We start from the raw sequence: 27,239 nt of genomic DNA, 5'->3' as shown, positions 1-27,239 counted from the left end.
ACGTGATCCTTATCGTAGAAATTTCCCGATAAGAAAATCTGCCCGCACTGGAACTACAGAGGGGCAGACATCTATTTGAACAGCGTTTGAGTCGAGGGGTTGGATCAATTACTTTGCCCTGGTTTCTACTCAGTTGAAGTGTCTAGTCCCAAGTTGGATTTCAATTTGTGAAATTGAAGATACACCTCCTCAGTCACCCAATATAAAAACAGGTCCTCCAGCCGCTTCAGGACAAAGTCTACCAAGATGTCTGCTTCACAAGTCTTGGAGTCTCGCAATGAGGTGACAACCAAGCTCTATGCAGACCCGCATAACCCACACATTCACTTGGAACGAGGCCTCATCTATGAAAAGCTAGGCTTCCCAGATTTAGCAGCAGCAGACGCCTACCGAGCATTATCATTACTAGAATCAGTGATTGAGCCAGATGGATTCGAGTACCACGCAAAGAAGAAGGTTGATCCTTCAGCGCCAGCATCAGAAAAGCCGGAGGACTCCGATGACGAGGACGAGGAAGACACCATTCCCGTCACCGAAGAAGAGTACGATGCCCTGATTGACATGGTCTACGTGCTCCTCGTGCGAAGTCTTGTCCGCTGCGGCTGCTACCGTGATGCATTTGAATTTGGCATGCGTGGGTTGGGCCTTCTTCGTGAAAAGGAGTCTGCTGCTGCTTCAGTCGCTGCTCTTACCGAGCAGATGGATCGCATCAAGCAGATCTATCAATCCCGCACCGGCTCTGATACCGATTTGGAATTGATTGATCCCAGTGTTCTCCCCGCACAGGGTTTTGCTCACCGTGTTCTTTATCCTTGGAATGAGCATGAGCCTGATCGCAAGGCACCAGAGACCTTGAATTTGTTGAATGATCGACTGGCGGTCATTGCGCCTAAGTGTGAGGTTCGGGCTGTGGCATTGCCTGTTCTCCATGATACAAAGGATGATTCCAGCATGGAAGTCTCTGTGCAGCTTGGTCTCTTCGCTAAAGAAGATATTGCTCCTGATGAGATTATCCTCCGTGAATCATCCCTCCTCACCGCTACCAACCGTCTCCACGATGACCTCTGCGATGCATGCAATGCACCTCTCCCTGAACTATCGGCTGCTGAGCCTCCTATTGCCTGTGAAGGCGGATGTGCAGACACCATCTTCTGTAGCCAGGCTTGCCATGATACAGCACAACACGTGTACCACGGCGCAATCTGCGGTTTGGAAGACGGTCTCGAATCTATCGGAAAGGATATCCCCGATCCAAAGGACAAGGCAGACTACTTGTATCTCCTGCTTCTGGGTCGAGCGCTCGCCATGTCCGCCACACAGGACAAGCACGCCCTCGAAATGCCCGAAGTGAAATACATCTGGGGTGATTTCCACGACTTTGATATCAACACCATTGCAATTGAAAAGGAGTTAACTCCCGAATCCGATGACACCGCCACCCTCCCCTTCTCCTTTCAACTCAATATCCTGCAGCCAACTCGCTTCTTGGAGGAAATGGAAATTGACCCCTATGCCAACCTCCACCGTTATGATACCTGGATTCTGAATACGCTGTACGCTAAGTTCCGGGGTACTGCATCTGGTCGGTTGTCTACCTGGGACGGCGGCCCTGAACTCTGTGCTGTGCATCCATTGTGGTGTCTTGCGAACCACTCGTGTGATCCTAATGTGTGCTGGGAATGGGGTGGTGAGATCACCTTCCGCGCACGACGAGACGATGAAACGGCCGTCTGGTCTCGTGAAAATGAGGTAAAGGAGCTCAAGCCTGGTGGCATTGCTAAGGATAGTGAAATTTGGAATCATTATTGTGATATTGGGTTGCCGGTGCAGAAGCGGCGGGAGTGGGCTTCTGGTGCATTGGGTGGCACTTGTCTATGCGATAGGTGTGTCTGGGAGGCTGGCGAAGTGTAGATCAATAAGTCTACTTGTATCTTTGTCACTTATAGAACTACATTTGTCCACCATCTATTGTGTGCTGCCTAGGGGCTTAGGATATACGTACGTCGGTATATATGATGTTGCCGCCGTGACAAGTCTTTCAACAGACGACTTTACCACTCGACTAACCGCAACGATCATGAATCGCAGGCTCAACTTATATCTCAGCATCTCAGTTATTCAAGTTATGTCTTTTTTGGTCCTAAGTTGTGCGTGTCTGACTAGTTTGCTCCGTAATAGTTAAGTCACATTATTCGGACTCTATAGATCCACCCTGTCGATCAGAATGTTCGATACCTCATCTCTCTTTCCTTCTGGCAATTCCTCATCTCATCACAAGGAATTGCCCTCAAAGCACAAGATTTATCTACTTTCACCCCGGGGGTTGAAAGTCCTAATCACAATATGATCCCAGAGGTCTCCGACTTAGATGCGATGCTGGCGCACCATTCATCAAAGCTACTCCACCATCAACACCGCCTGGCTTTCCAAGTTGAAAAGTCGTTTCGATGAACACAAAGTGTGGTTCGCCTACTCGCCACATAAGCTTATCGCGGCAACCACGTATCTTTCGCCTGATTTACTACACGCATGATCTGCCTATAAGAGGAACTGCGAGAGACCCCCATCATGGGCGCTTTCCGAGAAATGGAGCCGAAGCCTGGTTGATACTCGTCAAATTGTAGTTCATATAGTCTACAGACAAAGCCGCGTCAATTTTGCTCCTAGGATATTAGCCTCATCTGATGAACATACAAGTGAAGAGAGTTTTGTTGCATTCTTTCGACCAAGAAGCCACTCAAGCCACTCAAGCCACTGAATGTGGGGCTTTGATAGCTCGTCACATGATATCGAAATGACTTCGAAGATTGTTATGCCCTTTTCGAGGACTCTCGATGATGTCGACTCATTCAGAAGACATGTCTGATTCCACAGGACTACCCGGATCTCTTCCAGGCTCTACCCAAGATATTATCAATCAGCAAGAAAATCGAGTCGACGAAGCAACCGCCAGACGCCAGGAGCTCCTGAACCAACTCTCAGAAGCTCGTGAAAAGCAACGCAAACTTCAGGAGAAACTCGCATACCTATCCTCCAGCAATGAACTGGAGCTTGCACAAAAGAATATCAAGACCCCACCGCCGAGTAAGGGCCTCCCTACTTTCCAGGGGCGCACCACCAGTGAACTCAATGTCTTCGTTGATCACTTGAATATTCACTTCGACGAGTATCCAGACTGGTTCGCATACTCTCCAAATAAGGTGACTTGCGCTGTGAACCACCTGTCTGAAGAAAGACTCAAGCAATGGAAAATCCACGTACAAGACCTGGATACCGTTCCCCCATGGTCTGATTTCCTAAAATTCTGTCTGCGGGTGATACACGAGGATTCTGAAAATATCGATCGTGACTTTGAGGCATCATCTCATTATGAAAGCATACGTCAGATTCATACCCAGTCTGTCCGTGACCTTGCTGCCGAGCTGGAGCATCAGCATCAGCAACTACTGGTGCCTTATGACAACACGCAGCGAAAGGAGCGCTTGAGGGGTGCTGTGCTTGTTGCTGTTTTAATAGAAGCCGACCAAAATCCAAAAGAGCCCGAGGATTATGCTGGCTACGTTGAATACCTTCACAATGCCGAAATGAACATTCCAGCTCGACAACAGGCATTGCGAGAGGCGGAGGTGGTATCAAACTAGACGAAAAACATTTTCTACCATGCTCTACTCCCTGTACAGGGACTGTAAAATTCGACTGTACTATGACTAGAATCAGGGAACCGAGCATCAGGTAAAAAGTAAATTGTAAGAATTGACTACAGTACATCCCATATCCGGTTCTGGCACTATATCAAATAAGAAAAAAATACAGCCTCATGATCTTTTTCCGTTCCAGATTGCGCTATTTCATTATCAACACAGGAGGAGAGATATTAACCACCAGCCAATACCCACAATATCCAGGATAGACCATCACATTACAACCACCCGTTTATCGACGACGAGGAGGCGTCCTAGAGTAGCTTCGACCCCGTGACTCTGCACGACGTTTGGGAATAGGAGAACGAGGAACCGAAATATCACGTTTGCGGGGTGGAGGCGATACAGAGTTAGAAACTGACCGCGTGTAGCTTCGATTTCTTCTGCCAGAGCTTTGACCGCGACGTACGGGCGTGACCGATCGGGAAATTGATCTGGTGTAGCTGCGGTTCCTCTTGGAACGGGTTTTGTCGTCTGGTGTAGCAGAGCGGGTGATGGAACGACGGGACCGATATGGGCTGCGACTGCGACTACGACTGCGGCTTCGAATGGGGCTTCGTGAATCCGAGCGGGCTCGGCTGCGCTTCGCTGGTGTGCGAGAGACAGATCGGGATCGGGATCGGGATCGAGATCGGTCTGAAGGAGTCCGAGATCGACTGTAGGATGCGCCACGACGGCGGCCTGCGGACCGAGAGCGGGAAGGCGTGTAGCTTCGGCCACGAGAAGATGGGGTGATAGAGCGAGAGTTGGAGCGGCCACGATCTCTGGAAGGAGAGCGCGAATATGAGTTTGACCGGGAACGGCGGGAGTGTGGAGATCCTGTGCAGGTAGAGCACATGGATCGAGATCGAGATCGGTCGGATGGAGTGCGGGAGAGAGAACGAGAAGACGCCCGTATAGGTAAAGCCGGTACTGTGGGACGAGGAAGATTTTTGAGGTGCTCGCGCATGTCCTCTGTCAACGCACCCATACCAATACTGGTGAAGTAGTTGACCGAGAAACGGGTGTGACGAGGGTTCTCTGTAGGGAAGAGACCCTCAAAGCTTGGCCGGAGAACCTCATCTCTGAAGCGGGTCTGCAATCCAGACACACCAAGATTTTCTGCCAAGTTTTGAAACAGAATCTTAACGAAGATACGGCTGCTGGATGTAGTCTCCTCTTCGTTGAGGTGAATCACCGACAAGACATGCCAGCCGATAGCATCATTGCTGATCAAGTGGCCAAAGAACTGTGCGATGTTGCGGAGGCGATTCGTTTCATAACGATGAATAGTATCATAGTATTTGGCAAAGGCAGCCTCAAAAAGGTCAGACCACATTCGGTTGATCTTGGCAAAGCGCTCTCCAATCAAACCATAGAACTTGGAGTATGTTCGCTCCTGAGAACAACATTCAATGATCATAGATGGTAGCTCAGGCTCCAACCCGACCGGCAGGTTGATCTTCATCAGCTTGTGGCAGCATTCTTCGAAATCAATACTGGACATTATCGTAAGGTAGATGGTTCGTCGAAGATTAACCAGGTTAGTGTTGCTCTGGTCCTTGATATCCATCTGCTGTTCTTCAGTGTCCGACTCTTCTTCTTCGCTTTCATCGGACCCATCCTCATCATCCTCGTCACTATCCTCACCCAAGATTTCAGCCTTCAATTTCTTGTAGGCCTCCTCGTGCTCCTCCCACTCCGCATCAAACTTGAAGATGTTGAGATTGTCTTGCGTTTCCAACTCGTCGTCCAGGCCAGCACGATGCGTAATCTGATCCTCCTCCTCGACAAGATCCAACTCCTCCTTAATCGCAGGGTTGTCCTTGTATCGGTCCTTGCGCACTTGGAAAAGCACTTCGATCATATATTGCACACGCTTATCAATGTCGGCCTCGTGTAGAATGTTGCGGAATTGGTCGAATACAGCGAGTGCGATCGGGGCGTTCATTTCCTCCAAATGCTGCCCGACCTCTCGAGTCAGTCCGACCGCGATCTCCACACTGTCGTCTGTTGGCTTATGCAGAAGTAGCAACAAAACCTGAGCAGCCAGCATCTCATGGGCGACCTGCTGATTGCAGAGGTGAGCAATGAATGTCGTGGAAGAAATGCACACTGCCTTGTCATTTCGCTTGAATGCTTTTCGGAATTGAACAATTAGCCGGGAAAGCAGCAAGTCTCCAACCTGTGGCAGTTTTGTGTTCACGATCGAGGCCATTGCCGCATAAATCGGGGTAAACGGCAAGCTGGCGGCTTGCGCTTTCATAATGGATCGACAGAACAAGCCACGGCCTCGGACCAAGTTCTCGCTAAAGAGCTCTGGCACAATAAACTTAATGTTGGAAACGTTGACTTTGTTGATCAAACCGTTGATCGATTTCTTCAATGCTTCCCAAGCCATGCGTTGATATTCTTTGCTCGTCTTGTCTGTAATTTGCGCCTGCAGCGCGCGGAGTCGAGCCGGAGGGATGTAGGTACCACCCGATCGCATGTTGAGCAATTTTTCGTATTCAACCTTTGCCGATGCCTGTTTTTCCTCTTCGCTCAGAGGCTTCCGGGCAGCTTCGCGCTTCTCATGTTCGCGAACGCGCTCAGCGAGCTGGCGCTCTCTGTCGATGGCACGGTCTGCGTCGAGCTTGGGCGCCTCGGGGCCATCTCTGGCTGAATCACCGGGGGGCGACCGTCGACGATTGGGAGAGGGAGAACGAGACGGAGGCGAGCGCTTCCGAGAAGCTGCGGCTGGCGAATATGACACGCCTGGGGGCGGCGTGGGCACGCGAACCGCAGACTGGAGCAGATCAGAATCTGACATTCTCAAACTGCCAGCTTTTCCTCCAGGATATGAGAAAAGATCGGGATACGCCGGAGAGACGGTGGTTGCGAAGCTCGACGGAGGTTGCAAAAGATTCAAGGACAGGAGAAAGCTCTAGCGCGCCGGCACGTGACCAGAGGCCAGACAGCGGGAGGAGCTCCTGAGATCCTCGTTGTTTCTGTCAAGCTCAGGTTTCATCGACGTTCATTCCTTTCCTTTCTCTGATCTTTCTGATCATCACTCCTTATCAGAATGGTAACCTGTCATCTCATTCAATGGTTTGTCCCCGCTAACCGCATCTAGCTGGGCCAACTCGTAGGATCCGTCATGCTCTTGGTCGCAACCGCGATCTTTCTCTACTACACCGCGTGGACCCTGTTGATGGTATGTGGTTTAACCTTCATTGTCTACGTCTGCTCACCTCTACAGCCCTTTGTCGACCCCGGCCACCCCCTCCATGAGATCTTCCCACCCCGTGTTTGGGCCATCCGCATCCCCGTTATCCTCACTCTCTTGGGTTCTGCTGTGGTTGGCACCTTTATTGGAATTGTGATGGTCAACAGCAACAAGAAGAAGGCAGCCAAGGCCAAGGCCGCTAAGAAGAAGACCTAAGCGCACCATAGGACGTCACATCGGGGAGGATTGCTGTACCACCATGCCAGAAGGATCTCAAAACATCTCAGTTACTTAATCAGCTTTGAGCGCTTTGTCCATGTTCTGATCGTCAGATGGTCAAGCCTCAAGGCTCAGCAAATGACAAGTTATTCTTTTTTTCGTTCCCTCGTCATTTTGCGATGCCTCGTGACCTTAGATCCGCGATGACGCCCGTCAACAAACAGGGAAGAAGAATGAGACGGTTGGACTCGGCTTCCTCTCTTGATCGTTCCTTGGATTTCCTCGAGGGTTTCCCTTGGAATTCCATGGATCCCATGGAACCCTTGGAAGCAGCAAGGAGGCGCAGAACGAGGTCAAAGGGACGTACCCTTAGGGTATGCCTCAGCTGCCGTAGAGCTGACTAAGCCCTTATCGTAGTTTCCATGGTTTGCAATGTTTGCCTTCCCCTCACCACAAGGGCCTTTGTAGCGCGCGGATTGGAGGGCGAATCCAGTTGAAGGCAGAGATTCATGACTCTAGAACCCCTCGATCATGCTCCTTTCGGGAATGACAGCATCAGCCCTGACTTGCTGATTTCCGGACTTTCTGACTTTCTGACTTTCGGGTTTTCTGACTCAGGCACCCCCTTCTTCCCTGTAACTGGTGACCCCTCCCCCTCTCTTATCGCAAACCATAACATCATCTTCCCCATCTTGACTCATCTTCCTCTTTACATACTTGTGCTCTTCTGCGCAAACCAAACCCATACTTGTCGACTTGCTGAGATTTGGCTTTACCTTGTGCACAGCTTGGATTCCAGCTGTACGCGTATCTTATCGAAGCTTCCCTTCCCCGCGTCTCTAGGGTGATCTCCGCTCTAGACACGCTGTACCCCAGGTAACACCTCACTTCCCCCCTGGGACTTCGTTGACCTGTCCATATTGGACAGTGGAAACATAGGTATGGATCCGGTGATAGTAACATGGCTGAACTGTGACTGATTTCTAAAGTTACTCTTTTAGTGTCCCCCCAAGGTCCCGGTCCGGTGTGTTGATCCGGTACGGCCTTCAGGAGTCACTCAAGCAGAGCGTATACTCTGACCCCCGTTCTCAGGCCTCAGTTCAGGTCCTGAGAGCGGTCTTCCTCCTTGTTCTCCTATCGCCTCCCTTTGAGGCATCATCATTTGAATGCTCCCGGCAGCACCTGACGATATCATCCGCCAGCATAGCCGGTCTCTTGAAGACGACAGTTCCTTCACTCCGGATACCAACCGAATTTCAGAGCATGAGCCAAGTGGAAAGAAAAAGAAGAAAGCAAAAAGGGCCAAGGCCAAGGCAGTGACAGAGTCACCACCGGATGAGACGTACGTAACCGATAAATGTTGTGTTCCGGAGCATGCGCCGTTAACACCAGAAACCATGTGTAGCATCCAACCATCGGCTCCACCTGCGGAGCCTTCCTCCTGTCCAGACCCACCCCTGGAGCACCATGTAAAACCATCTGTGATGTTGCCGGCTCTCGATGCTTTCGATTCGCTCGATGAACCCGCAGATAACGATCTCACCTCGCGAACAGACACCTGGGCTCAATCAGTACCATATGGAAAGAGTCCTCCCACTGATCTGATGGATGGAGATATTCCCAATGCATCGCCCCTCAGCTTTCCCACTATTCAGGAAAGGGGGGGGTTCAGTGATCTCTCCTCGGCGTCTCCCCCACCTCGAACCCAACCATCCAGCTATGGCAACGGGTATCGGAGCAATTTGCAATCGCGGCAGCAGTCTGCAGATAGAAGGAAGAGCAATTCTTATGGCAGCCCAATGAGCAATCATGCCCCTCTGCCTCACCTCCCTCAGCCACATTTCTTCGGGGCCCCGGAGATCGATATCCATCCAGCTCAGAAGCGATCTTCCACCGACGGTAGTTACTCCTTCTGCAGTTTTGATACACTGCCTACTCTGTCTTCCAAGGCTTCACGGACCGGAATGAACGTCTTGCTCGTTGGGACTGATGGTGCCGTGGAGATCCTCGCTATTGAAGATCGTCGAACTCGGCTCGTAGGGCAGATCACAGGGCTGAACGGCCGTGTGATCGAAGCCAAGATTTTATCTGGTCATTCATCCAATGATCCTTTTGCGTCATCTCGACCCCACGTTGCTGTCATTGTCCATGGACCGTTGGGCCCAAATGAAGAAGAAGGCCGTATCTCTTCAGCAACCTCGGATGCAAACGATATCCCTCCTTCGACGGCCCGTGGCCACTCAGGTGACAGACGGCAACATGAAACCCCTCAGTTTTACCAGACCCGAGTCGAGGTCTTTTCTTTCCGGACGGGCGAACATGTTGCCACTCTGTTTGCAAGCAAGCCCGTCCCATGTTTGGACAGCCTTCCGGGCATGCCTTCTTTTGCACCGCCACCTGTCGGCAGCTTGAAGCTTTTTACAGCTGGGGCTTATCTCATCTTGGCATCTGGTATCAGTGGCGAAGTCTATATTTATAGACACGCCTTGTCTTTAGACCCAGGTCAAAGTGCCTATCAGTGCTTGGGTAAAACATGGACTGGTATCCAGGTCAAAGAAGCTCGTCGTTATTCCACATCTTCGAGTTCAACCACTGATCCAGAGGGTACTCGCAACGAGCCTCCTCATACTGCTGCTGTCTTCGAAAGGCCCATCTTGGCCGCACAGGGAAGATGGCTGGCATTTGTTCCTCCATCCTCGGCTTATCGAGGCTCTATTCATGGGACTGTGCCGCAAAGTCTGATACAAGGCAAGGTTCCTGGACTTGAAACCCGCAATCCTCCTACTATTCCATCAGTGTCTTGTGTGACAGATGTTGGGGAGGGGGAGAGTCTCTTCGATAAGGTGGCAAGAGGTGTTGCCCAAGAACTTGTTCGCGGCGCCCGCTGGATGGGTGACCAGGGTATGCAGGCATGGAATAACTACTGGAATACTCAGCAACCGGGAGGCACCTCTCCACGCCGATCAGTTCCGGGGGTCGATAGTCCAGCACAAGGGTATGGATTATTCCCGCCAACTCATGGCCACGATACGCAAGCATCCTCGGCTGTCGAACCCGATACTGTATCCATAATTGACTTGAAGCGATTCGAGGATGGCTCAGATATAAGAAATGTGTTTACTCATCCCCTGTCAACATTCCAAGTTCCCAACGGCTGCAGCTTCTTATCACTGTCGCCAAATGGCCTTATGCTATTCACGGCGAGTAAAAAGGGTGATGTGCAATATGTCTGGGATCTGATGCAACTCAAGCATTGTCGATCCATGGCTTTCATGGCTGATGACCAGGTGGGACAGAATCCTAACGTGCGACAGATTGCACGATATGCCCGCTTGACCACTTCGAGCATCGTTGATGTGATTTGGACTGCACCGGTGGGTGATCGACTGGCAGTCATTACACGCAAAGGCACTATCCACGTCTTCGACCTACCTCGAAGTGCATTCCAATGGCCACCCTTTCGGCGTGCACGACCTTCTATTAGCAAATCGCCGGCCGTTGACACTATGTCGGAAGAGGTAGGCCAAACATCGGGTGGCAACCCCTTGTCAGCAGCCATGAAGTTGGTGGGCGGTAAAACGCAGCCTTTCTTCTCTGCCGTTCGGGGTCGTGTTCCTTCTGGAGGTGCTGCATTCCCGAATATGAGTGGATTTGCATTACCCTCGGCCGCGAGCGTGAAGAGTGGAAAGGTTGTCGCGGCCGGTCTCAGCAAGTCCATGGGTGCTGCAACGGGTACTGTCAATACCCTTCGACATGTAGGCGAGAACCGTCTACATCTTCCCGGGCTGGCTCGAGACCCTGCGCCATCTCGAGTGACTTGGATATGTACTAAGGGTCTCATCTTCCTAGGAGTGGTGGATGGCGGATACTTTAAACTGTATCGCCTGAAACGTGCTGTGTCTGGTCATAAGAACCGACAGCCGCACTCCGTCGTTGGTCCTAGAGAGTCCCAGGTTAAGTTGCCCGAGAATTTGCAGAGCCCTTGTGGCCCGGCTCCTGTAGCTACATTTGACCCGGACCTTACGGTCCACGCTTCTCTTGTTCTTCCTTCGGCTACTTCCCAACCTAGTGCTGGCAGACCGCTCTGTCAGCCTCTCTCACAGGCAGAGATTGAGACCAATACTCCATATCAGCCGTTCCATACGGATCAGCGAGTTGGCTTGAGCGTCTTCTCTTTTGGTAGCGATGCCAGCGAGCCTAGTGGTCAGTGGGTTTTTGGAAACGACATTCCCATGACCAAAGTACACCTGCGATCTTTCAACAGTTCCAGTGACGACCATGGAGATGACGAAGACGAGAATGCCGCTATTCACGGACACTCGCTTGGCGCTGGTGGGGATATGGAGAACCTCATCACCCTTGGGAACAGCATTGGCAATGTCGAAGAAGTTGTCATCACCACCCGCCGGAAAAAGAAACATTCAGCCCCATTGAAAGCCGATGACGGTTTCTTCGAAGATGACTGCGAGGTCCTTGACTTCGCCCGGGATCGCGTCTGACTCGACATTTTACACTTGCATTGACTTAGAAATTCCCTTGACGCAGCCAGCGTCCTTGATCGGAATCGGAGTTTTGTGCTTCTATTTGCTTTTGTTCGTACATACTAAACTTTTGCATAAACCCATACTACCCTTTTTCGGCGAGTTAAGGTGGTTCTTTCGGCCCTTTGATTTATATTCTATCTCGGATTGACGTTCGCCGCTTGATATTCATTCACAAACCCAAATACCCCGATTCTCGATCGAACACTCTGTCTAGCTGATATTCTGCTTTCGGCGTTTGTCTTTTTTTTTTTTTTTTTTTGTTCTTTCATAGAAGGGAGGCTTTCTGATTTAGGTTATTTGCTTCCGGCGATGGATGGGCTACTCTACCCGTCAACAGCCCTGGCTAGAATGGAATACAGTCACTGTGTCTCAAGAAGAAAACAGCTGCAAAGCACCAAAAAAAGAATACAATCGGTTCGATGAATACTTCAGTTCAGGTTCAGTTCATGTCGGTGCGCTCTTAAAAAATAACAAGTAAAAAAAACAACAATCAAGATATATTCTTCGCTATGAACATATATTCTCTGCTATATAAACCTCATATTTCCATCTCCTCCTCCCACCAACCCTTGAAGATCCTTAGCCTTTCTGTCCTGACTTTAGCCATCTCTCTACCAGTCTGAGTCTTCATCATTCCCTCCAGCTTTTCCAACTTGTCCCCAAAATGCTCAATTGAGTTCCCCATCTCCCACTTTCCCTCGTCACAATACTTCTTTCCAACAGCACCAAGGAACGTAAAACACCGTCCAATTCCAATAGCCCCAATCGCATCCAGCCGATCAGCATCCTGCACGATCGCCAGCTCGCCATACCCCTCGTCAATAAGTCTCTTGATCACCGATGGATCTTTGCATTCGGTCGTGTATGAGACGTGTGAGACAATGGTTTGGACTCGTGCTGCAAGATCTGCACTTGCGCCTTGAGCTAGCAGTGCGTGTTTCACCATGGTCGTTGGGTCTACGACTTCGGTTCCAGATGTGGTCTCAAGCTTGGAGATGTATTTCCTGTCGCCAATGTCGTGGAGTAGGGCCGCCAATCTGACTTCAGCTGCATTGAATTGTTTTGTTGGATTCATGCTTTGCTCTGAGGCGAGGATCTTCTCTGCCAATCCTACTACCCGGTGGACGTGGGCTGGGTTGTGAGATGGGTCGTGACCAGACATGCATTCTGTGACAAAGGCTGACATTGCGCTGTACAGCTTTTGGAATTCAGGGCTTGAAGTATCCATTGTGGAATGTTTGGATTGGAGGTCTGGTAAGTAATTGAGGGTAAAGAGGCGCGTCGCGTCGAAGCTATTAATCCTCCCCGCAGTTTAACTTGGGCGGTGAAGTATAGCTGCCTACAGCAAGTGTGCAGTCTTAGCTGCAGATTAAACTTCACTGACTCACTCTTGACTCACAGCTGCCTCTAGGCAGCAGGTCTGCTGTACGGAAAGACTCAGCCTGTGTTGGGGTCTATATGAGGTATGCGGGGGTGATCAACGCTACATCGTGCGAGGGTACAGGTATATTCCCCGAAGAATGCAGTTAATACAACCACGCACATAAAGAGGAAGGGACTGTCAATCTCGAAACAATTTTCATTCACAAGGCTCCAGAACCGTATCCTAAAAACATTACAAGTGGAAGAAAGTACAAAACAGGTTCACAGCTACCCTCGAACGATCCAGATCCGAGGGAGTGATCTGCGCCCATACATTACAAGATTTAAACCCAATACATCGGGGAGGTGCTCACAGAGCAAAGGCAGCAACAATCAAACCGATCAGACCAGCGGCGGAGGCGCCGACCTTGACGGCAGCGTTGGTGGTATGCTGTGCGAAGCCGGAAGAGCTGGTGGCTGTGCCATCCGACGAGCTGTCGGTGGAACTGGAGTCATTGTTGTTCTCCGAGGCTGCAGATTGTTAGCAGGGGACTTGCAGCCTGTCTGAATATGACCGAGGAACATACACTTGGAAGAGTCGGTGCTGGATGAGTCAGTGCTGGTCGCGGTAGCAGTGGCATCTGTGGCAGAGCCAGTCGCGGCAGCCTGGGTGGCTGTGGGCCCGCTGCCACCCCAGAAGTGAGAGCTGTAGCAGGATTGCTCGCAGTTGGCGTACTTCTGGGCGTCGGCGGGCGAACCGGTACCTTGAGGGCAGGCGGCGACACAGCTGTTGGTATCGTTGGCCTGGTTGTCGCTAGGGCAGGGGACGTTCCAGCACTTGGCGATACAGCAGGTGTTGGTGGATTCACCTAGGGAAGTGTCAGTTGGGGTAAACACGTTGGCTCTGTATATTGAACATACACTGCTTAGCACACTCGACTGACGGGTTGCTAGTTGTGGTAGATGCATCCGCAGTAGAAGTCTCAGCGGCAGCGACGGCCAGCAGGGCAGAGAGGGCAAGGACGTTGAACTTCATTGTGAATGGAAATCGACGGATTGACTTAAGAAATCAGAAGGTATAGAAAAGGACAGTACAGTAGCGAGTGACAGATACAGAGAAAGTGCAGGGAGTACAAATGATTAAATATAGCAAACAGACCCTTGGAGGGTTTGCCCCAGATAAACCCCAGAAACCAAATACGATCCAAAAAAAGGACAAAGAAAGACATAGCGCAGGTTTCCATTCGACATGTCTCAGCTTTGATTCGAGGGTTGCGGTCATTGGACCTCATTGGCAATAAACCAAGTCTCTGTAGCCGATGCACGGGAATTACCTTGCTTCCCCAGAGGCAATCGAGGTCGATCGCCCCTTTCCAGCAGGATCTTGTCCTTGTTAACCCTAGTATGAGTGGATCTGTCAGATGCAGGGCGTTAGCGGCCGAGCAAGGGACTGCGCTAGCTATTTACTCTCCACTTTCAGTTGGTCAAAGGTATTGTTACAGTCGGATTATTCCTTGAAATCCTGAGACGATATGGGTTTCATTGGGATGATGCTTGATGTGTACTTCGTACAGTCGCAGTAGTTCATGAATAGTCTTCTTCGAAACTCCAGGATAGACGTTGAAAACCATATGCATTGAGCTAGATAGGTCACCAGTACAGTGTGACTAAGATTCAGGGGCAACTTGCAGGAGATGCAGCTTGGCGAAGTGCTTCCGACGTTGCTCGGCATTGTTCAGGGGTGGTCAGAAGTAAAGTCGTGAAGGTCGAGTGACCTTGTTGCAGGGTCCAGTGCAAACCAGACAAACAGTCACCTGATTTCGCGTCGCGTCGCGCCTGACGAGGGCACTTGGTCTTGACATAGGCTGGATATATGCAATGTCTGCGACGGACTCCGAGTCAGATTATTTCGACGATGATTTTATAGTTCCCGATGAACCCACATCGCGCCCTACCAAACGTCGCCGCGTTGAAGCTCCGAAGCGGGGAGAACGCGATCACCATGATGGTTCCTCAATCGACTCGTTCTCTGATATGGACGACTTGCCACCCCAACGAGGAGGCTCTGCTGGATTCGATGAACATCAAGATCGCCCTAAGAACAAGAGCTATGTGTTGAAACAAAATAATTTCCAAGAGAACATGTTTGTCACACAACTCACGCAACCATCTTCGAGCCCGGAACGTATACGAGGTCCACGATGGCAGAAACCAGCTGCCAAACCTCCTCCGCCGAAGTTTGAAGCAGTTCGACAAGCCAATGAACGAGAAAATGGACCGGGGACTGAGCAAACTGCGCAGCAAGCGCATGATTACAACCAAGACGACGAATTGATGGCAGCGATTACTGCTTCGTTGGACTCATTCGAGGAGGAGAAAGAGATCAGACGAGCGTGTAGCCCACGCAGTATAGCACGGAACACTCCTCCCAGAATTCTTGCTCCCCCACAACAGACAGGCACGCATGGCTCAACGGACATGTCGTTTGAACTAGACCACATACCCGAGGACGCATTTGATACATCACCTTCATTATCACCGGTAGCACGACCGGCGCAAGCCCCACAACCGACTTTTGCCAGAGCACCAGTTCGACAAGCTCATATGCGCCAGACAACATTATTCGGCATGACTGCTGCGCAAGACCCAGTTCCGCGTGAGCAAGACTGGGCCCCGCCAGACAAAGTTGAACCTCCCACTCAGCACAAATTAGTCCAAGATGCTTTGGATACCTGGGTTTACCCCACCAACTTGGGTCGCACCCGAGATTACCAATTCAATATCACACAGCGAGGGCTCTTTCACAACCTGCTCGTGGCCTTGCCAACCGGCCTGGGAAAGACGTTTATTGCTGCTACAGTCATGCTCAATTGGTTCCGCTGGACGAAAGACTCGCAGATTATCTTTGTTGCCCCAACCAAGCCTCTGGTTTCTCAACAGGTCACGGCATGTTTGGATATTGCTGGAATTCCTCGATCCCAGACAACTATGCTTACTGGAGGTGCCTCGCCTGGGATTCGTGCAGAGGAGTGGAAGGCGAAGCGGGTGTTTTTCATGACTCCTCAAACCTTGATCAACGACTTGAAGACTGGGATTGCTGATCCAAAGCGGATCGTTCTTCTGGTCGTTGATGAAGCCCACCGTGCCACCGGTGCATATGCCTACGTGGAAGTAGTCAAATTTCTGCGGCGGTTCAACAACAGTTTCCGTGTTCTCGCATTGACAGCTACTCCTGGTTCAACAGTTGAGTCTGTACAGGCAGTCATCGATGGATTGGACATCTCACGAGTTGAGATTCGTACTGAGAACTCGATTGATATACGCAACTACGTTCATGCTCGCAACATTGAGATCGAAACATTCGAAAACTCGGATGAGATGGTCTTCTGCATGGACTTAATGTCAGAGGCATTGCGCCCCTTGCTGGATCAGCTTCGCACACTCAACGCCTACTGGGGTAAAGACCCCATGGGTCTAACCGCCTACGGTCTCACGAAAGCTAGACAACAATGGATGCTGTCCGATGCGGGTAGAAATGCCAATTTTGGGCTCAAAGGCAAGGTCAATGCCATTTTTTCTGTTCTTGCCAGTCTGGCCCACGGCATCGACTTGCTCAAGTTCCATGGTATTGTGCCATTCTACCGCCATGTCCTTCACTTCAAGTCAGGCTCAGAAGGACAAAAGGGCGGAGGCGGTAAATGGCAGAAGCAGATCGTCCAAGATGAGAATTTCAAGAAATTGATGAGCCATGTTGAACCGTGGTCCAAGAATCCCGAGTTCATTGGTCATCCCAAGTTGGAGTATCTAAAATCCGTGATCTTGAATCATTTTATGGACCGAGGCGAAGGAAAGGAGTCCACTGAAGGAAACGTTGAAAGCGCAACCCGTGTCATGATCTTTGTGCACTTCCGAGATAGTGCAGAAGAGGTTACGCGAGTTTTAAAAAGATACGAACCCATGATTCGACCTCACGTTTTTGTCGGCCAATCGAGTGCCAAAGGTTCTGAAGGCATGGACCAGAAGACGCAGCTTTCGATTATCAAAGAATTCAAGAAAGGCACGTACAATACGATCGTGGCCACATCGATTGGTGAAGAGGGTCTGGATATTGGCGAAGTCGACCTTATTGTGTGCTACGACTCGTCGGCATCCCCAATTCGTATGCTCCAGCGAATGGGTCGAACTGGTCGTAAACGGGCTGGTAACATCACCTTGCTGTTGATGAAAGGAAAAGAAGAAGACTCTTACGTCAAGGCCAAAGACAATTACGAGAAGATGCAACAAATGATTGCCAGCGGCTCCCGCTTCACCTTCCATGACGATCGATCTGCTCGAATCTTGCCTGCAGGGATCCGTCCAGTGGCCGATAAACGACAAATTGACATCCCCCCGGAGAACTCTGAACAAGACCTACCGGAACCGAAACGCAAAGGACGAGCGCCGAAACGACCGCCCAAAGTCTTTCATATGCCAGAAAACGTGGAAACCGGATTCACTCGAGCTTCAGCTTTCACGGGTGACAACCCCAAGCCCGCGAAAAAGAAAGCTGCCATTCCGAAAAAGCGGCCACGAACACCTACACCTGAGCCTGTGGAGGTCCCCTCATTGGATGATGTTACCTTGACTGCCAAGGAGCAGAAGCAACTTGAAAGCCATTATCAGAACATCGGAGCCACCTCTCCCCAGTTCATTCGGTTCCCTCGCAACGATGCTTTCCCTCGTCTGCAACTTGTTCCCAGGCCCACAAAGCTTGTTAAGCATGGAGCTCTCACCAAGCGCATGATCTCAGCTTTACAGAAAATGGATCAAGCGGGACCTGACTGTGATCGCCGATTCAAAGACATTCTGGCCTTTCAACCACTTTCTTCTGACGAGTCCAGTCCACCACAACCGAAAGCAATGAAGAAATCTGGAAGCAAGAAGAAAGACTTGAAGACCCCATCAAAGCCTGCTTCTCGGAAGTCGTCCAAAAAATCCGCGACACCAGCTGACCGAGACGTTCGATCCTTGTTGTCTTCCAATCAGCCGGATAGCGCACAGCGGAAGCTGGACCCCCTCGACTTTTTGGATGATGACTTTGATGACGATTATGACGACCTTCCGGATCCAAGTGTACTCCTTAGCAGCGTATCAAAGCCTGGCAATTCCCGAAAGCAGAGCCAGGCGTTTGTTGACAGTGACGATTTATGACCTTAGCGACAGGCGTTGGATATGGATTCAATTTGAATCCTTGAATGAACATAATAAGACCTCCCTTTTTGTACAAATTCTCAGTGAATAAGGTGTAGTTTCTTTGGAGAGTTGTCGATGAAGAGTAGAAAGTTGGTAATTCCACGAACAACATGAAACCTGCACGCACCTCCGCCTCAGATCACCGCCATCCCGCATCGCAACAGAGCTATAGACAACCACCCACCGCAACCATGGCCGATGCTCAATTTGACAGCGCGCTGTGAGTAAAACCTTTCATACTGCCCAAACAAGATTACAATGATCTCCCCTCCCCCGCCTCTATGTCACCAAACCCCATCGACATCCCCGACCCAACCCCGCCCCATGCACGGGGAACAACCAAGCTGACCACCACCCTCTAGCGATCTCCTTCGACGCCTAAACCCGCGCGATACCAAGAAGAATCTGCAAGCAATTACCTCAATTGTTCCTGACCTCACCGAAGACCTCCTCTCCTCCGTCGACCAGCCCTTGGAGATCCGCCGCTGTCCCAAGACGAACAGAGACTACCTGCTCTGCGACTACAATCGCGACGGTGACAGCTACCGTTCACCATGGAGTAATGAGTTTGATCCTCCACTCGAGGATGGGACTGTTCCTAGCGAGCGTGTGCGCAAGCTTGAGGTTGCTGCTAATGAGTCGTTTGATGTTTACCGTGAGCTGTACTATGAGGGTGGTGTTGGGAGTGTTTACTTTTGGGATTTGGATGATGGCTTTGCCGGTGTGATCCTGCTGAAGAAAGGTATGTCAAAGTGATGAGAGGGAGGGAAATTGAAATTGGGTGTCTTCTTGGAATTTCGACTGACGGTTGCTGTGTACAGGTGTCACACCCGGTGCTTCAAGTTCTGGGGAATGGGACAGCATCCACGTTTTCGAGGCCACTGATCGCGCTCGTATGTCGCACTATAAGCTTACCAGCACGGTGATCCTCCACCTTGCCAACAAAACCGAGGCGCTAGGTGATATGGACCTAAGCGGAAACATGACTCGACAGGTTGAGGTTGATCTGCCTGTTGAGTCGGATGGTAGCCATGTTGCCAACGTTGGCAGGCTAGTCGAGGATATGGAACTGAAGATGCGGAACTTGCTACGTATGTCCCCATCACATTGGTGGCTCTGGGGTATATGCTAATCTTGACTCACAGAGGAGGTCTACTTTGGCAAGGCAAAGGATGTGGTTGGTGAGCTTCGAAGTAAGTTGCCTTATCCTCTGTTGATTGAACAACTATTCTAACTCATAGCCAGGCCTGGGACCTCTGTCCGACGCAAACAGAGATCGTGCGACACAGCGGGAGATGATCGCTTCTATGCAGAAGTAGAAGCAGTCCCTTTTTTTGTCCGAAAATCGACACTCAGCTGGGTCGATGACTTCGGAACTAGATTTATTGCGTTCTCGTTTTGCATAGCTTAGTTCTGCGAACATGCTAGAATACTGGTTCATACAATTGTCAATACTTGTAATTGCTCCCTGAAAGGAAGTCAATGTATTCTGGGGTCTCAATGGCTGCGGCTACAGAGAGCCTGGGGTATCACATAAAAGCATAAATCAACCATTATCTGCGCGTAGAGCGCCATTGTCCTTTCAATCCACCTGCATCTTCTCCAGATCATTGGCCTTGTCCTGATCGTGTGGATTCGGAATGCTATCAACAAACTGCCGAGCGGCGGCCCAGACCTCTGCCTCCTTGTCCATTCCAGTTGTGTCCTTCCGGCTGTTAAGCCGACTGATATCCATTGGGTTCGCAGAATTCGATGCCCCAGTGCTGGCTTCGGTCCTGGCGCTCTTGCCCGTGTCGGTATCTGGTCCGAGGGAACCGGCCTCCTCTAGTGCATAGACTTGGCGACGTAGACGAACATCGATCGAGGATAGTAGCGCAAAGTATTGACTAGTCGCCTCTTTGAACCTGGCTTTGTGAGAGTCAAGCGAGCCATCTGGTGTCGGGGAGGAATCCGTGGGGACAGGCTTGGAGTTGGTCAACGCTTGAATGGCGAGGCCAGCTGAATGAATTAACTTGGTCACATCCTACGAGACTATCATTAGCAGTGGTTTCCTGCCATCAAAAACTTGAGAGAAATACTTGGTCCACTTCATTGAGCTGTTGAATGCGATCCGAATACGTGAAGACCTCTGGCTCTGATGGGGCTTTGTCGCTCATTTTGGCTGATATGAATGACCACAAAGAGGTATCAAGGCTTAGGGGTGGAATTATAATCGTAAACACAAGCTCATCGGTGCAGTCTAAGCAGAGAATCAAAAGTTGAGATCGTGAACGGAATCACGTGTTGAATCCGGGGCAGCTTCATAGGCGGTGAGGCGCGCTTGAAGTCGCGATAGCAATTTCCACTTCATCGCCGTCATCACTAGGCCGACATCGTTGCAATTGACGCCAACCATATCAGTCCTGATCTTGCCGGCCACTCTCGTCGCTTTGTCACTCGTCGCTCCTTGTCCGGAAACAATAGCGAGACAGACCCGACCACCTTTCGTCCAAAATGTCCGCCCCAGGCGGGGCCCCGAGCCCTGCTCCTCGCAGTGGGAGTATGGGACCAGGTGCTAATGGCACCGGCATGTCAATGGCTTCCCAGCAGCCCTTGTCTGGTACACCCGTTCATCAACCTCCCACGCCGGGACCAGGACCGTCGGCTCCACCCAGCGGTGCCATGTCGCAACAGAACTTGAATCAAATTGTAGGTGTTTGAGTCTTTCCTTGTCCATATTGCCTTGTTCTTGGTTGTTTTCGATGGAGGATTTGGATCGAACAGATGTCATTATTCTCAGCAGCCTATGCTGTCAGGCTGTAGAGCAACCTCGGTGGTGCACATTCTTGATATTGGACAACGACACTCTGTTTCAGTGTCCGCCATATGGATAGTGTGGGCTGCATATGGGAAGCTGATACATGGTCACCCATTTCGGAGATCAACGTGTTGTTGAAATCACAAGCTCTGTTGGAAAGCGCAATTAGTGATGGTTCAATTGAGATGCGCAGTGGAAGGCACCCTGTGGCCATGACTGTGTCTGCAGGCCACGCTTGTTGTTTCCAGAAAGCTTAGGCATGTCCAAGTTCAGAGAGGAAATCATCCAAAGTCATCTTGCTTCCATTGGGCTTTATTCTTGCTCCTCCCTCGACTCATCGTTTGTCGAAAATCTTGATTTGTCTCAAGGTTCTTTCTCAAATCACTCGTACGCACGTTCGGCATTGCCTCTTCGAATCTACCCTGCATCTTTCACATTGTTATTCTGCGTCTGACTTCCTTTGATCATCTTTACTTTGCCCTCCTGGTTTATCAAATCCAGAACTCATCCTCCTGGCCTCGATAATTTTGCCTGTCCTGTCCCTTCACTCCTCTCCATTCGCATCCGTCTCGAGATATCAAAAGATTTCGCCATGGTCAGAAATAAGCGAGCTGCTTTTGCAGCCAGTGAAAAAAAGACGAGGGAAATGATACAGTCTTCGCCCGAACTCGAAATTGCGCATCCCAATGACCTCTCAGGGCCTCAAGCTATGGCGTCACCAGCTCCAGCTGGTACCAGAGGACGTCGGGCTTCCGCTACTTCTCCACGCACTTCGGGGGTATCTGATGTTTCTGTGCGGTCTACTTCGAGAGGATCTTCTGCGCGAACACCTCGGGCTTCAGCTACTTCTCCACGCGCTTCAACGATATCTGATTTTTCTGCACGGTCTACCGCGAGAGGATCTTCTGCGCGAACACCTCGGGCTTCAGCTACTTATCCACGCGTTTCAACGATATCTGATGGTTCTGCACGGTCTACCGCGAGAGTATCTTCTTCGCGAACACCTCGGGATCCTTCCCGGCCTACCCACAAAAATAATGTCGGTGCTAGTAGTAGAGCCGGGGCGCCAACACCGTCGTCGTCACCGCCAGCCCCTCGAACTACCTGCAATGCTCCCAACCGTTCTTCGAGACGACCTGAAATTGACCGAACGGGTCCATCGCCTGCCAGCACTTCCTCACATCTTGAACACTCAGTGGAAACTCGCCCTATCCGGGGTACTTCAGAGCGCTCTGAAGTTCGTAGGACAGAAGCTGTTTGTTTCCCACTGAGACTACTGCCCTTTCGCGATACATTTTATCTTTCTTTCTGCTTTTTCTTTCTGCTTTTTCTTTCTGCTTTTTCTTTTTCTCTGTCAAATGTTTACTAATGTGCAAACTTTTGCAGGTCATTGATTACCTGGCCAAGAAAGGCTACAGCCGAACGGAAGCTATGCTGCGGATGGAATCTGCCAATCAGGAGATTGATGGTCGCCCTCTTCCCCAGCTGGGAGAGGACTCCCGCCCCAAGACCCGACAAGGATTTGGTATGTCCATCATTATACAAAGCTTCTATAGAATGCTCACTGATCCCTCGTCCAGATTTACTCAAGAACTGGGTCGAGGAAAACCTCGATCTGTACAAGGTGAGGCAAACAGGAAGCATCCTAACGACCACATGATAACCTTTTACAGCCTGAATTGCGTCGTGTTTTGTGGCCGCTCTTTGTTTACTCGTTCTTCAACATGGTGACATCCTTCTACCCCCAAGATGCCAAGAACTTCTTCGAGGCCAACAAGAATATGTTCCTGCCTGAGCATACAGATGATGTCCGTCACTTCGAGCCTATCAGCTTGCCAGAGCATTTGCAGGACAACAGTGTTGCCAAACTCTACCGCAACAACAAGTACCGCGTCGTCCTGAGTAACCCCGCATACACAAACCTGCTCCAGTTCCTCGAGAGCAAGGACAAGGAGGGTGGCTCTGTGATGAATGCAATTCTCAGCAGCTTCTGCTCCGTGAAGACCATGGACCGTGCAGCCGATGATCGTTTTAGCTTTGCCTCCATGTTGAACCAGATGGCCCCCGGACAAAGCTCACCTGCCGAGGATGAAGGTATCCCTGGTCACCACCCTGGCTCCGCTTACACCGGTGACAACCCTGCTATGGCTGGAACACTTCCACGTCTGAGGCTCGGAAAGCTCCCAATGGAACAGACACTGGAGGAAGATGTGCGCGCTGAACTTGCAGAGGTAGATGCGAAAGAGCCCCCAATCGCTGGCCGCAACACTCTCTCCCAGGAGTTTGAACACATGATCAAGAAAGAAGATGAGGATGAGGCTCCTTCTCGCGCCGATATTCCATTCCCGCCCTCCAATGCCCGTGACGTGGAACTTGAAGTCAGACGGGTTATGGAGCACCGTGATCGGTTTGAGATCAAGGGTCGCACGGGGGGTGTAGGCCCTGGCGTCAGCGTTTGCATGTTCACATTCCACAATACCTTGGACAAGTAAGCATTTTTGATGACCATTTTCTATAGCTTCACTAACACTTCGACAGTATCAACTGCATGGACTTTTCCGACGACAACCAGCTCGTCGCTTGCGGCTTTGCCCAATCCTACATTCGTGTTTGGAGTCTTGATGGAAAAAACATTCAAGGGGCCCTTCCGGAAATTGACGACTTCGCGCCCGCCAACTCTCGCCGTCTGATTGGCCACTCAGGTCCTGTCTACGCTGTCGCTTTCCCTCCGTGTGCCTCTGCTCGCGAGGATGTCTCAGAAGGAGATGCTGTTCCCACCAATGCTCGCTGGTTGCTCTCCTCATCTGCCGACAAGACCGTTCGTCTATGGTCTTTGGACACTTGGCAATGTATGGTTGTTTACAAGGGCCACGATCGCCCCATCTGGGATCTCCGCTGGGGACCTTTCGGTCAATACTTTGTGACCGGTGGATCGGATCGTACTGCCCGCCTGTGGGTGACTGACCACATTCGTCAGCAGCGTATCTTTGTTGGCCACGATCAAGATGTGGACTGTGTGTGTTTCCACCCCAACTCGGCTTATGTTTTCACCGCCAGTTCTGACCACACTGTCCGCATGTGGGCTGTCACTACTGGTAATGCTGTCCGTATGTTCACTGGCCATGCCGGAAATGTCACCGCCATGGAGTGCAGCCGCGACGGCAAGCTCTTGGCTACTGCTGATGACCAAGGTACCATCATTTTGTGGGATCTAGCTCCTGGACGACTCCTGAAACGCATGCGTGGCCATGGTAAAGGTGGCATCTGGTCTCTCAGCTGGAGTGTTGAGTCTACTGTTCTTGTCTCCGGTGGAGCTGATGGCACCGTCCGTGTCTGGGACGTTGCTGAATCTCAGGAAAACACCCAGGGCCGCGTTATTGGCGAAGGTGGTGCTGGATCCAAGCTCGATGCTGGTACTACGTCTACCACTCAGAATAAGAAGAAAAAGGGCAAGGATGTTGTCGTCACTGCAGATCAGATCAGTGCTTTCCCGACCAAAAAGAGTCCTGTTTACAAGGTCAAGTTCACAAACATGAACTTGGTCATTGCGGGTGGTGCCTATCTTCCCATGTAGATGGCATTTCGTCTGTGTTTCTTGATGACCTTTTCTTTTTTGCCATTTCTCAGACAACACAATACCCCAATTTCTACATTTCAAATTTGTTTTACTAAGCTCGTCTTTTAACCTCGCTCATCATCAGCGGGACCCTGGTGGCGTTCGGAATTTCAACTTCATCTACGGTGTTTTACGGTGGAGTGGTATGAAATCTTTTTTCGTGCTTGTTACTCAAGCCCTTCGTTTGTTATCTTTTTCAGTCTACCGTCACAGTCGATGAGACGTGTTCCTGGTTAATTGCTGGTGGAACCACCGAGTACATCTCTTGGTTCTGCTTCTCTGAGCCAGGATCATTGTTTTTCGCAGAGGACAAATTTTTCTGCCAGATGGATCAAGAATCCCACCCTCCAGAGGTGCGGCTTCAATGGACCAGAGCCAGGAGAGTGTGCTGACTGAATTTATTCCTATTTGTTAATAGTGGACAGCTTTTCTTCCTTGTTGCATGTACTCACCATTGATACTTATGCTTTGGATGAGGTGAGACCTAGGAAGACCTGTATGCCTGCAAAGAATGAAATATCTTTATCAGAAAATATTTACTCCAGGCCTCAACCAGTAAACTTTTTTACATACTGCAACTCTAAGAGTTGATAATAGTCAATTACACCAACATAAAGTTAAGTAGATACATCCATGGATGCCACTACAGACATGAAATGGTTGGAAGCGCCTTTACCTCAGTCTAAATTTCCTGTCCCGCCTCAAGCGCCAGTTCCTTTCTTCATTGCGGCTGATGCCTGCATATCAGCAACCTTCGGTGGAAGCACTAATGCACTCCGATCATTCCGTCTATAGAAGTCCGCCAATATTTGTGCAGTCTTTGTAGGCTGGTCCTCATGCACGAAATGTCCAGCTTCGGGGAATACCTGCAGTTGATATTTACCTGCAAGTGAAAGACACCTTAGTACTGTTTTTACTGGCGTTGACTGGCTGAACGAGTGCTTACCTTGCATCTGGCCAATCATCAACTCTTTGTCTAAGCGGTCGGTTCCAGCAAGCAATAGTAGTTTTCCACCGCGCGCATCAAGAAACTTTCGACTCAAGCCAACAAACCAGTTCTCCCAAAAGGGCTTCGTTGCAGAGAGATTTGTGCGCCATAGCCAAGGACGAGCAGGGTCGGTGGGCTCGGTTTCTTCATATAGAAGTGACGGAACGGAAGCCCGCGCGGACGTCGTATTGCGGATTGTACGAGAGCGAGTACTGCATTGTCAGCATAAGGAAGTAATAACAGGATCGAAGATACATACTGCCATTCAATTCCTGACGATAATGATGGGAACCGGACCGGCCGTGTAGAGAGGTACATTTCCATGCTCTGGAGAGCGTCCATTGCAGATCCTGGGCATAGCAGTGAGTATATGTCTATAGGGATGACTAGGAAGAATAGTACCTTCGACAACATCCAACACAGCATATGCTAGCAGATGAGGGCCTAATTCTCCGCTCTTCGCGACATCCGTGATCACCGCACCACCCAGGCTGTGCCCGACAAGTATGATATCCGGAAGTGTTTCCCAATTCATCTTCGCTTGTGTCTGGCGGATTACGTAGACCAAGTCTCGGCTCAATGTCTCCAGGCTGAGATCAAGTTTCGTCTCCCCTGAGGCTTCAATGTGAGCAGCAGCAGCAGTAGACGGGGCTTTGTCGTCTGTATTGCTGTCTCTCGGGGTCATAACAGTGCGACCATGGCTTCGAGCATCTAGCGACAAAACCCCCGCCTTTGGAAGAATCTTCCGAAGCTCCTCTGTACATGTGGCAAAGGAAAGACCTGATGAGCCAGCTCCATGGTGCATCACAAAGAGAGGACCCTTATCAGTTGGTGGAGTGAGATATACATGGTGGGTGATGTGAATGTTGCCCACTTCTTCGGACAAGAATAGCTCTTGGTTGAAGAAATCTGTCCATGAGAGAGATGCATGGGATGATTGCCTGTGATTCAATGTTAGTCCAAGACAAGCTGGGTAGATGATCGGGTCCGGAGTAACAGAAGTAAACGAACCGTCGGCCTGCTCGGGCAAACAGCTGCCGTGTCGGGGACGGGACAAGTGTACCCGTAGAGGAAACTGAAGAGGTAGAGGATTCTTCCTCCCATGCATCCTCGTTCATTGATTCCGGCATTGGGGCCTCGGATGGAAGTTTGGCCAATTTGGCTTTGGCGAAGGATCTCTGGAGTTCGCTCATTGACTCGTCGATCCAATAACAAGAAACAGAAAAGCCAAAAAGCGTCAATTGGATACCCTGACAGCAAGTCCCAGCCTTCAAAGATCCGAACGAATCAACGAGTAGCGAAGCAGAGCTGGTTGTTGTCGTCAAGATGCGATGCTGACTAATATCCCACCTGCCCAACCTTGGAAGTGCATGCTCAGTGGGCGATGCGTTCTGCATTCACCAGTCACAATGGGAGTCTTTGGTTCTTTCAGCCGATGACAGCAGGCTTAGCAGTGGTTTGATAACGGTGACAGACTTGCTCGCTGCAGTCGATTTCATGCCGCTTAATGTTTGCTCAAAGCGGTTGATGCGATCACGGTACATTTGCCAACTACAATGTTTTATCATCTTCTCTACGTTATACTACTGAAGG

General features: G+C 50.5%; 13 protein-coding genes across 13 annotated transcripts; 8 read left to right on the top strand and 5 right to left on the bottom strand.

The window, feature by feature from the left end:
- Positions 1 to 246: 246 nt before the first annotated feature.
- On the top strand, positions 247 to 1,911 carry N7511_001848 (putative MYND domain protein; the record flags this gene model as incomplete). The annotated part of the gene is made up of 1 exon (XM_057124273.1): positions 247 to 1,911. One exon carries the CDS (start codon positions 247 to 249, stop codon positions 1,909 to 1,911), a length of 1,665 nt encoding a protein of 554 aa, XP_056986432.1.
- Positions 1,912 to 2,858: 947 nt separating this feature from the next.
- Positions 2,859 to 3,641, top strand: N7511_001847 (uncharacterized protein; the record flags this gene model as incomplete). The annotated part of the gene is made up of 1 exon (XM_057124272.1): positions 2,859 to 3,641. The coding sequence occupies one exon, from the start codon at positions 2,859 to 2,861 to the stop codon at positions 3,639 to 3,641; it is 783 nt and encodes a 260-aa protein (XP_056986431.1).
- A 273-nt stretch (positions 3,642 to 3,914) lies between these two features.
- On the bottom strand, positions 3,915 to 6,492 carry N7511_001846 (pre-mRNA-splicing factor CWC22; the record flags this gene model as incomplete). The annotated part of the gene is made up of 2 exons (XM_057124271.1): positions 3,915 to 4,520; positions 4,615 to 6,492. 2 exons carry the CDS (start codon positions 6,490 to 6,492, stop codon positions 3,915 to 3,917), a joined length of 2,484 nt encoding a protein of 827 aa, XP_056986430.1.
- A 252-nt stretch (positions 6,493 to 6,744) lies between these two features.
- On the top strand, positions 6,745 to 7,104 carry N7511_001845 (dolichol phosphate-mannose biosynthesis regulatory protein; the record flags this gene model as incomplete). Its single annotated transcript, XM_057124270.1, has 3 exons — positions 6,745 to 6,747; positions 6,796 to 6,876; positions 6,922 to 7,104. The coding sequence occupies 3 exons, from the start codon at positions 6,745 to 6,747 to the stop codon at positions 7,102 to 7,104; spliced, it is 267 nt and encodes an 88-aa protein (XP_056986429.1).
- Positions 7,105 to 8,273: 1,169 nt separating this feature from the next.
- Positions 8,274 to 11,606, top strand: N7511_001844 (uncharacterized protein; the record flags this gene model as incomplete). The annotated part of the gene is made up of 1 exon (XM_057124269.1): positions 8,274 to 11,606. The coding sequence occupies one exon, from the start codon at positions 8,274 to 8,276 to the stop codon at positions 11,604 to 11,606; it is 3,333 nt and encodes a 1,110-aa protein (XP_056986428.1).
- A 583-nt stretch (positions 11,607 to 12,189) lies between these two features.
- N7511_001843 (HD domain-containing protein) lies at positions 12,190 to 12,879 on the bottom strand (the record flags this gene model as incomplete). The annotated part of the gene is made up of 1 exon (XM_057124268.1): positions 12,190 to 12,879. One exon carries the CDS (start codon positions 12,877 to 12,879, stop codon positions 12,190 to 12,192), a length of 690 nt encoding a protein of 229 aa, XP_056986427.1.
- A 504-nt stretch (positions 12,880 to 13,383) lies between these two features.
- Positions 13,384 to 14,049, bottom strand: N7511_001842 (uncharacterized protein; the record flags this gene model as incomplete). The annotated part of the gene is made up of 3 exons (XM_057124267.1): positions 13,384 to 13,544; positions 13,601 to 13,882; positions 13,935 to 14,049. 3 exons carry the CDS (start codon positions 14,047 to 14,049, stop codon positions 13,384 to 13,386), a joined length of 558 nt encoding a protein of 185 aa, XP_056986426.1.
- An 842-nt stretch (positions 14,050 to 14,891) lies between these two features.
- mph1 (3'-5' DNA helicase) lies at positions 14,892 to 18,203 on the top strand (the record flags this gene model as incomplete). The annotated part of the gene is made up of 1 exon (XM_057124266.1): positions 14,892 to 18,203. The coding sequence occupies one exon, from the start codon at positions 14,892 to 14,894 to the stop codon at positions 18,201 to 18,203; it is 3,312 nt and encodes a 1,103-aa protein (XP_056986425.1).
- A 233-nt stretch (positions 18,204 to 18,436) lies between these two features.
- cap2 (F-actin-capping protein subunit beta) lies at positions 18,437 to 19,564 on the top strand (the record flags this gene model as incomplete). The annotated part of the gene is made up of 5 exons (XM_057124265.1): positions 18,437 to 18,465; positions 18,608 to 18,987; positions 19,067 to 19,336; positions 19,391 to 19,438; positions 19,491 to 19,564. The coding sequence occupies 5 exons, from the start codon at positions 18,437 to 18,439 to the stop codon at positions 19,562 to 19,564; spliced, it is 801 nt and encodes a 266-aa protein (XP_056986424.1).
- A 263-nt stretch (positions 19,565 to 19,827) lies between these two features.
- On the bottom strand, positions 19,828 to 20,401 carry N7511_001839 (mediator of RNA polymerase II transcription subunit 11; the record flags this gene model as incomplete). The annotated part of the gene is made up of 2 exons (XM_057124264.1): positions 19,828 to 20,268; positions 20,324 to 20,401. The coding sequence occupies 2 exons, from the start codon at positions 20,399 to 20,401 to the stop codon at positions 19,828 to 19,830; spliced, it is 519 nt and encodes a 172-aa protein (XP_056986423.1).
- A 337-nt stretch (positions 20,402 to 20,738) lies between these two features.
- On the top strand, positions 20,739 to 20,945 carry N7511_001838 (uncharacterized protein; the record flags this gene model as incomplete). Its single annotated transcript, XM_057124263.1, has 1 exon — positions 20,739 to 20,945. One exon carries the CDS (start codon positions 20,739 to 20,741, stop codon positions 20,943 to 20,945), a length of 207 nt encoding a protein of 68 aa, XP_056986422.1.
- Positions 20,946 to 21,728: 783 nt separating this feature from the next.
- N7511_001837 (WD repeat TAF5 family protein) lies at positions 21,729 to 24,616 on the top strand (the record flags this gene model as incomplete). Its single annotated transcript, XM_057124262.1, has 5 exons — positions 21,729 to 22,259; positions 22,429 to 22,567; positions 22,623 to 22,666; positions 22,716 to 23,530; positions 23,581 to 24,616. 5 exons carry the CDS (start codon positions 21,729 to 21,731, stop codon positions 24,614 to 24,616), a joined length of 2,565 nt encoding a protein of 854 aa, XP_056986421.1.
- Positions 24,617 to 25,359: 743 nt separating this feature from the next.
- ppe1 (putative ribosomal protein/carboxylic ester hydrolase (Ppe1)) lies at positions 25,360 to 26,839 on the bottom strand (the record flags this gene model as incomplete). Its single annotated transcript, XM_057124261.1, has 5 exons — positions 25,360 to 25,541; positions 25,605 to 25,858; positions 25,906 to 25,996; positions 26,049 to 26,587; positions 26,658 to 26,839. 5 exons carry the CDS (start codon positions 26,837 to 26,839, stop codon positions 25,360 to 25,362), a joined length of 1,248 nt encoding a protein of 415 aa, XP_056986420.1.
- Positions 26,840 to 27,239: the final 400 nt, after the last annotated feature.

The sequence above is a fragment of the Penicillium nucicola genome (assembly GCF_028828085.1).
Source record: "Penicillium nucicola strain IBT 29836 chromosome Unknown utg000002l, whole genome shotgun sequence".
In the NCBI taxonomy this organism is placed as follows: domain Eukaryota; kingdom Fungi; phylum Ascomycota; class Eurotiomycetes; order Eurotiales; family Aspergillaceae; genus Penicillium; species Penicillium nucicola.
This window is presented reverse-complemented; position numbering and strand designations above follow the sequence as displayed.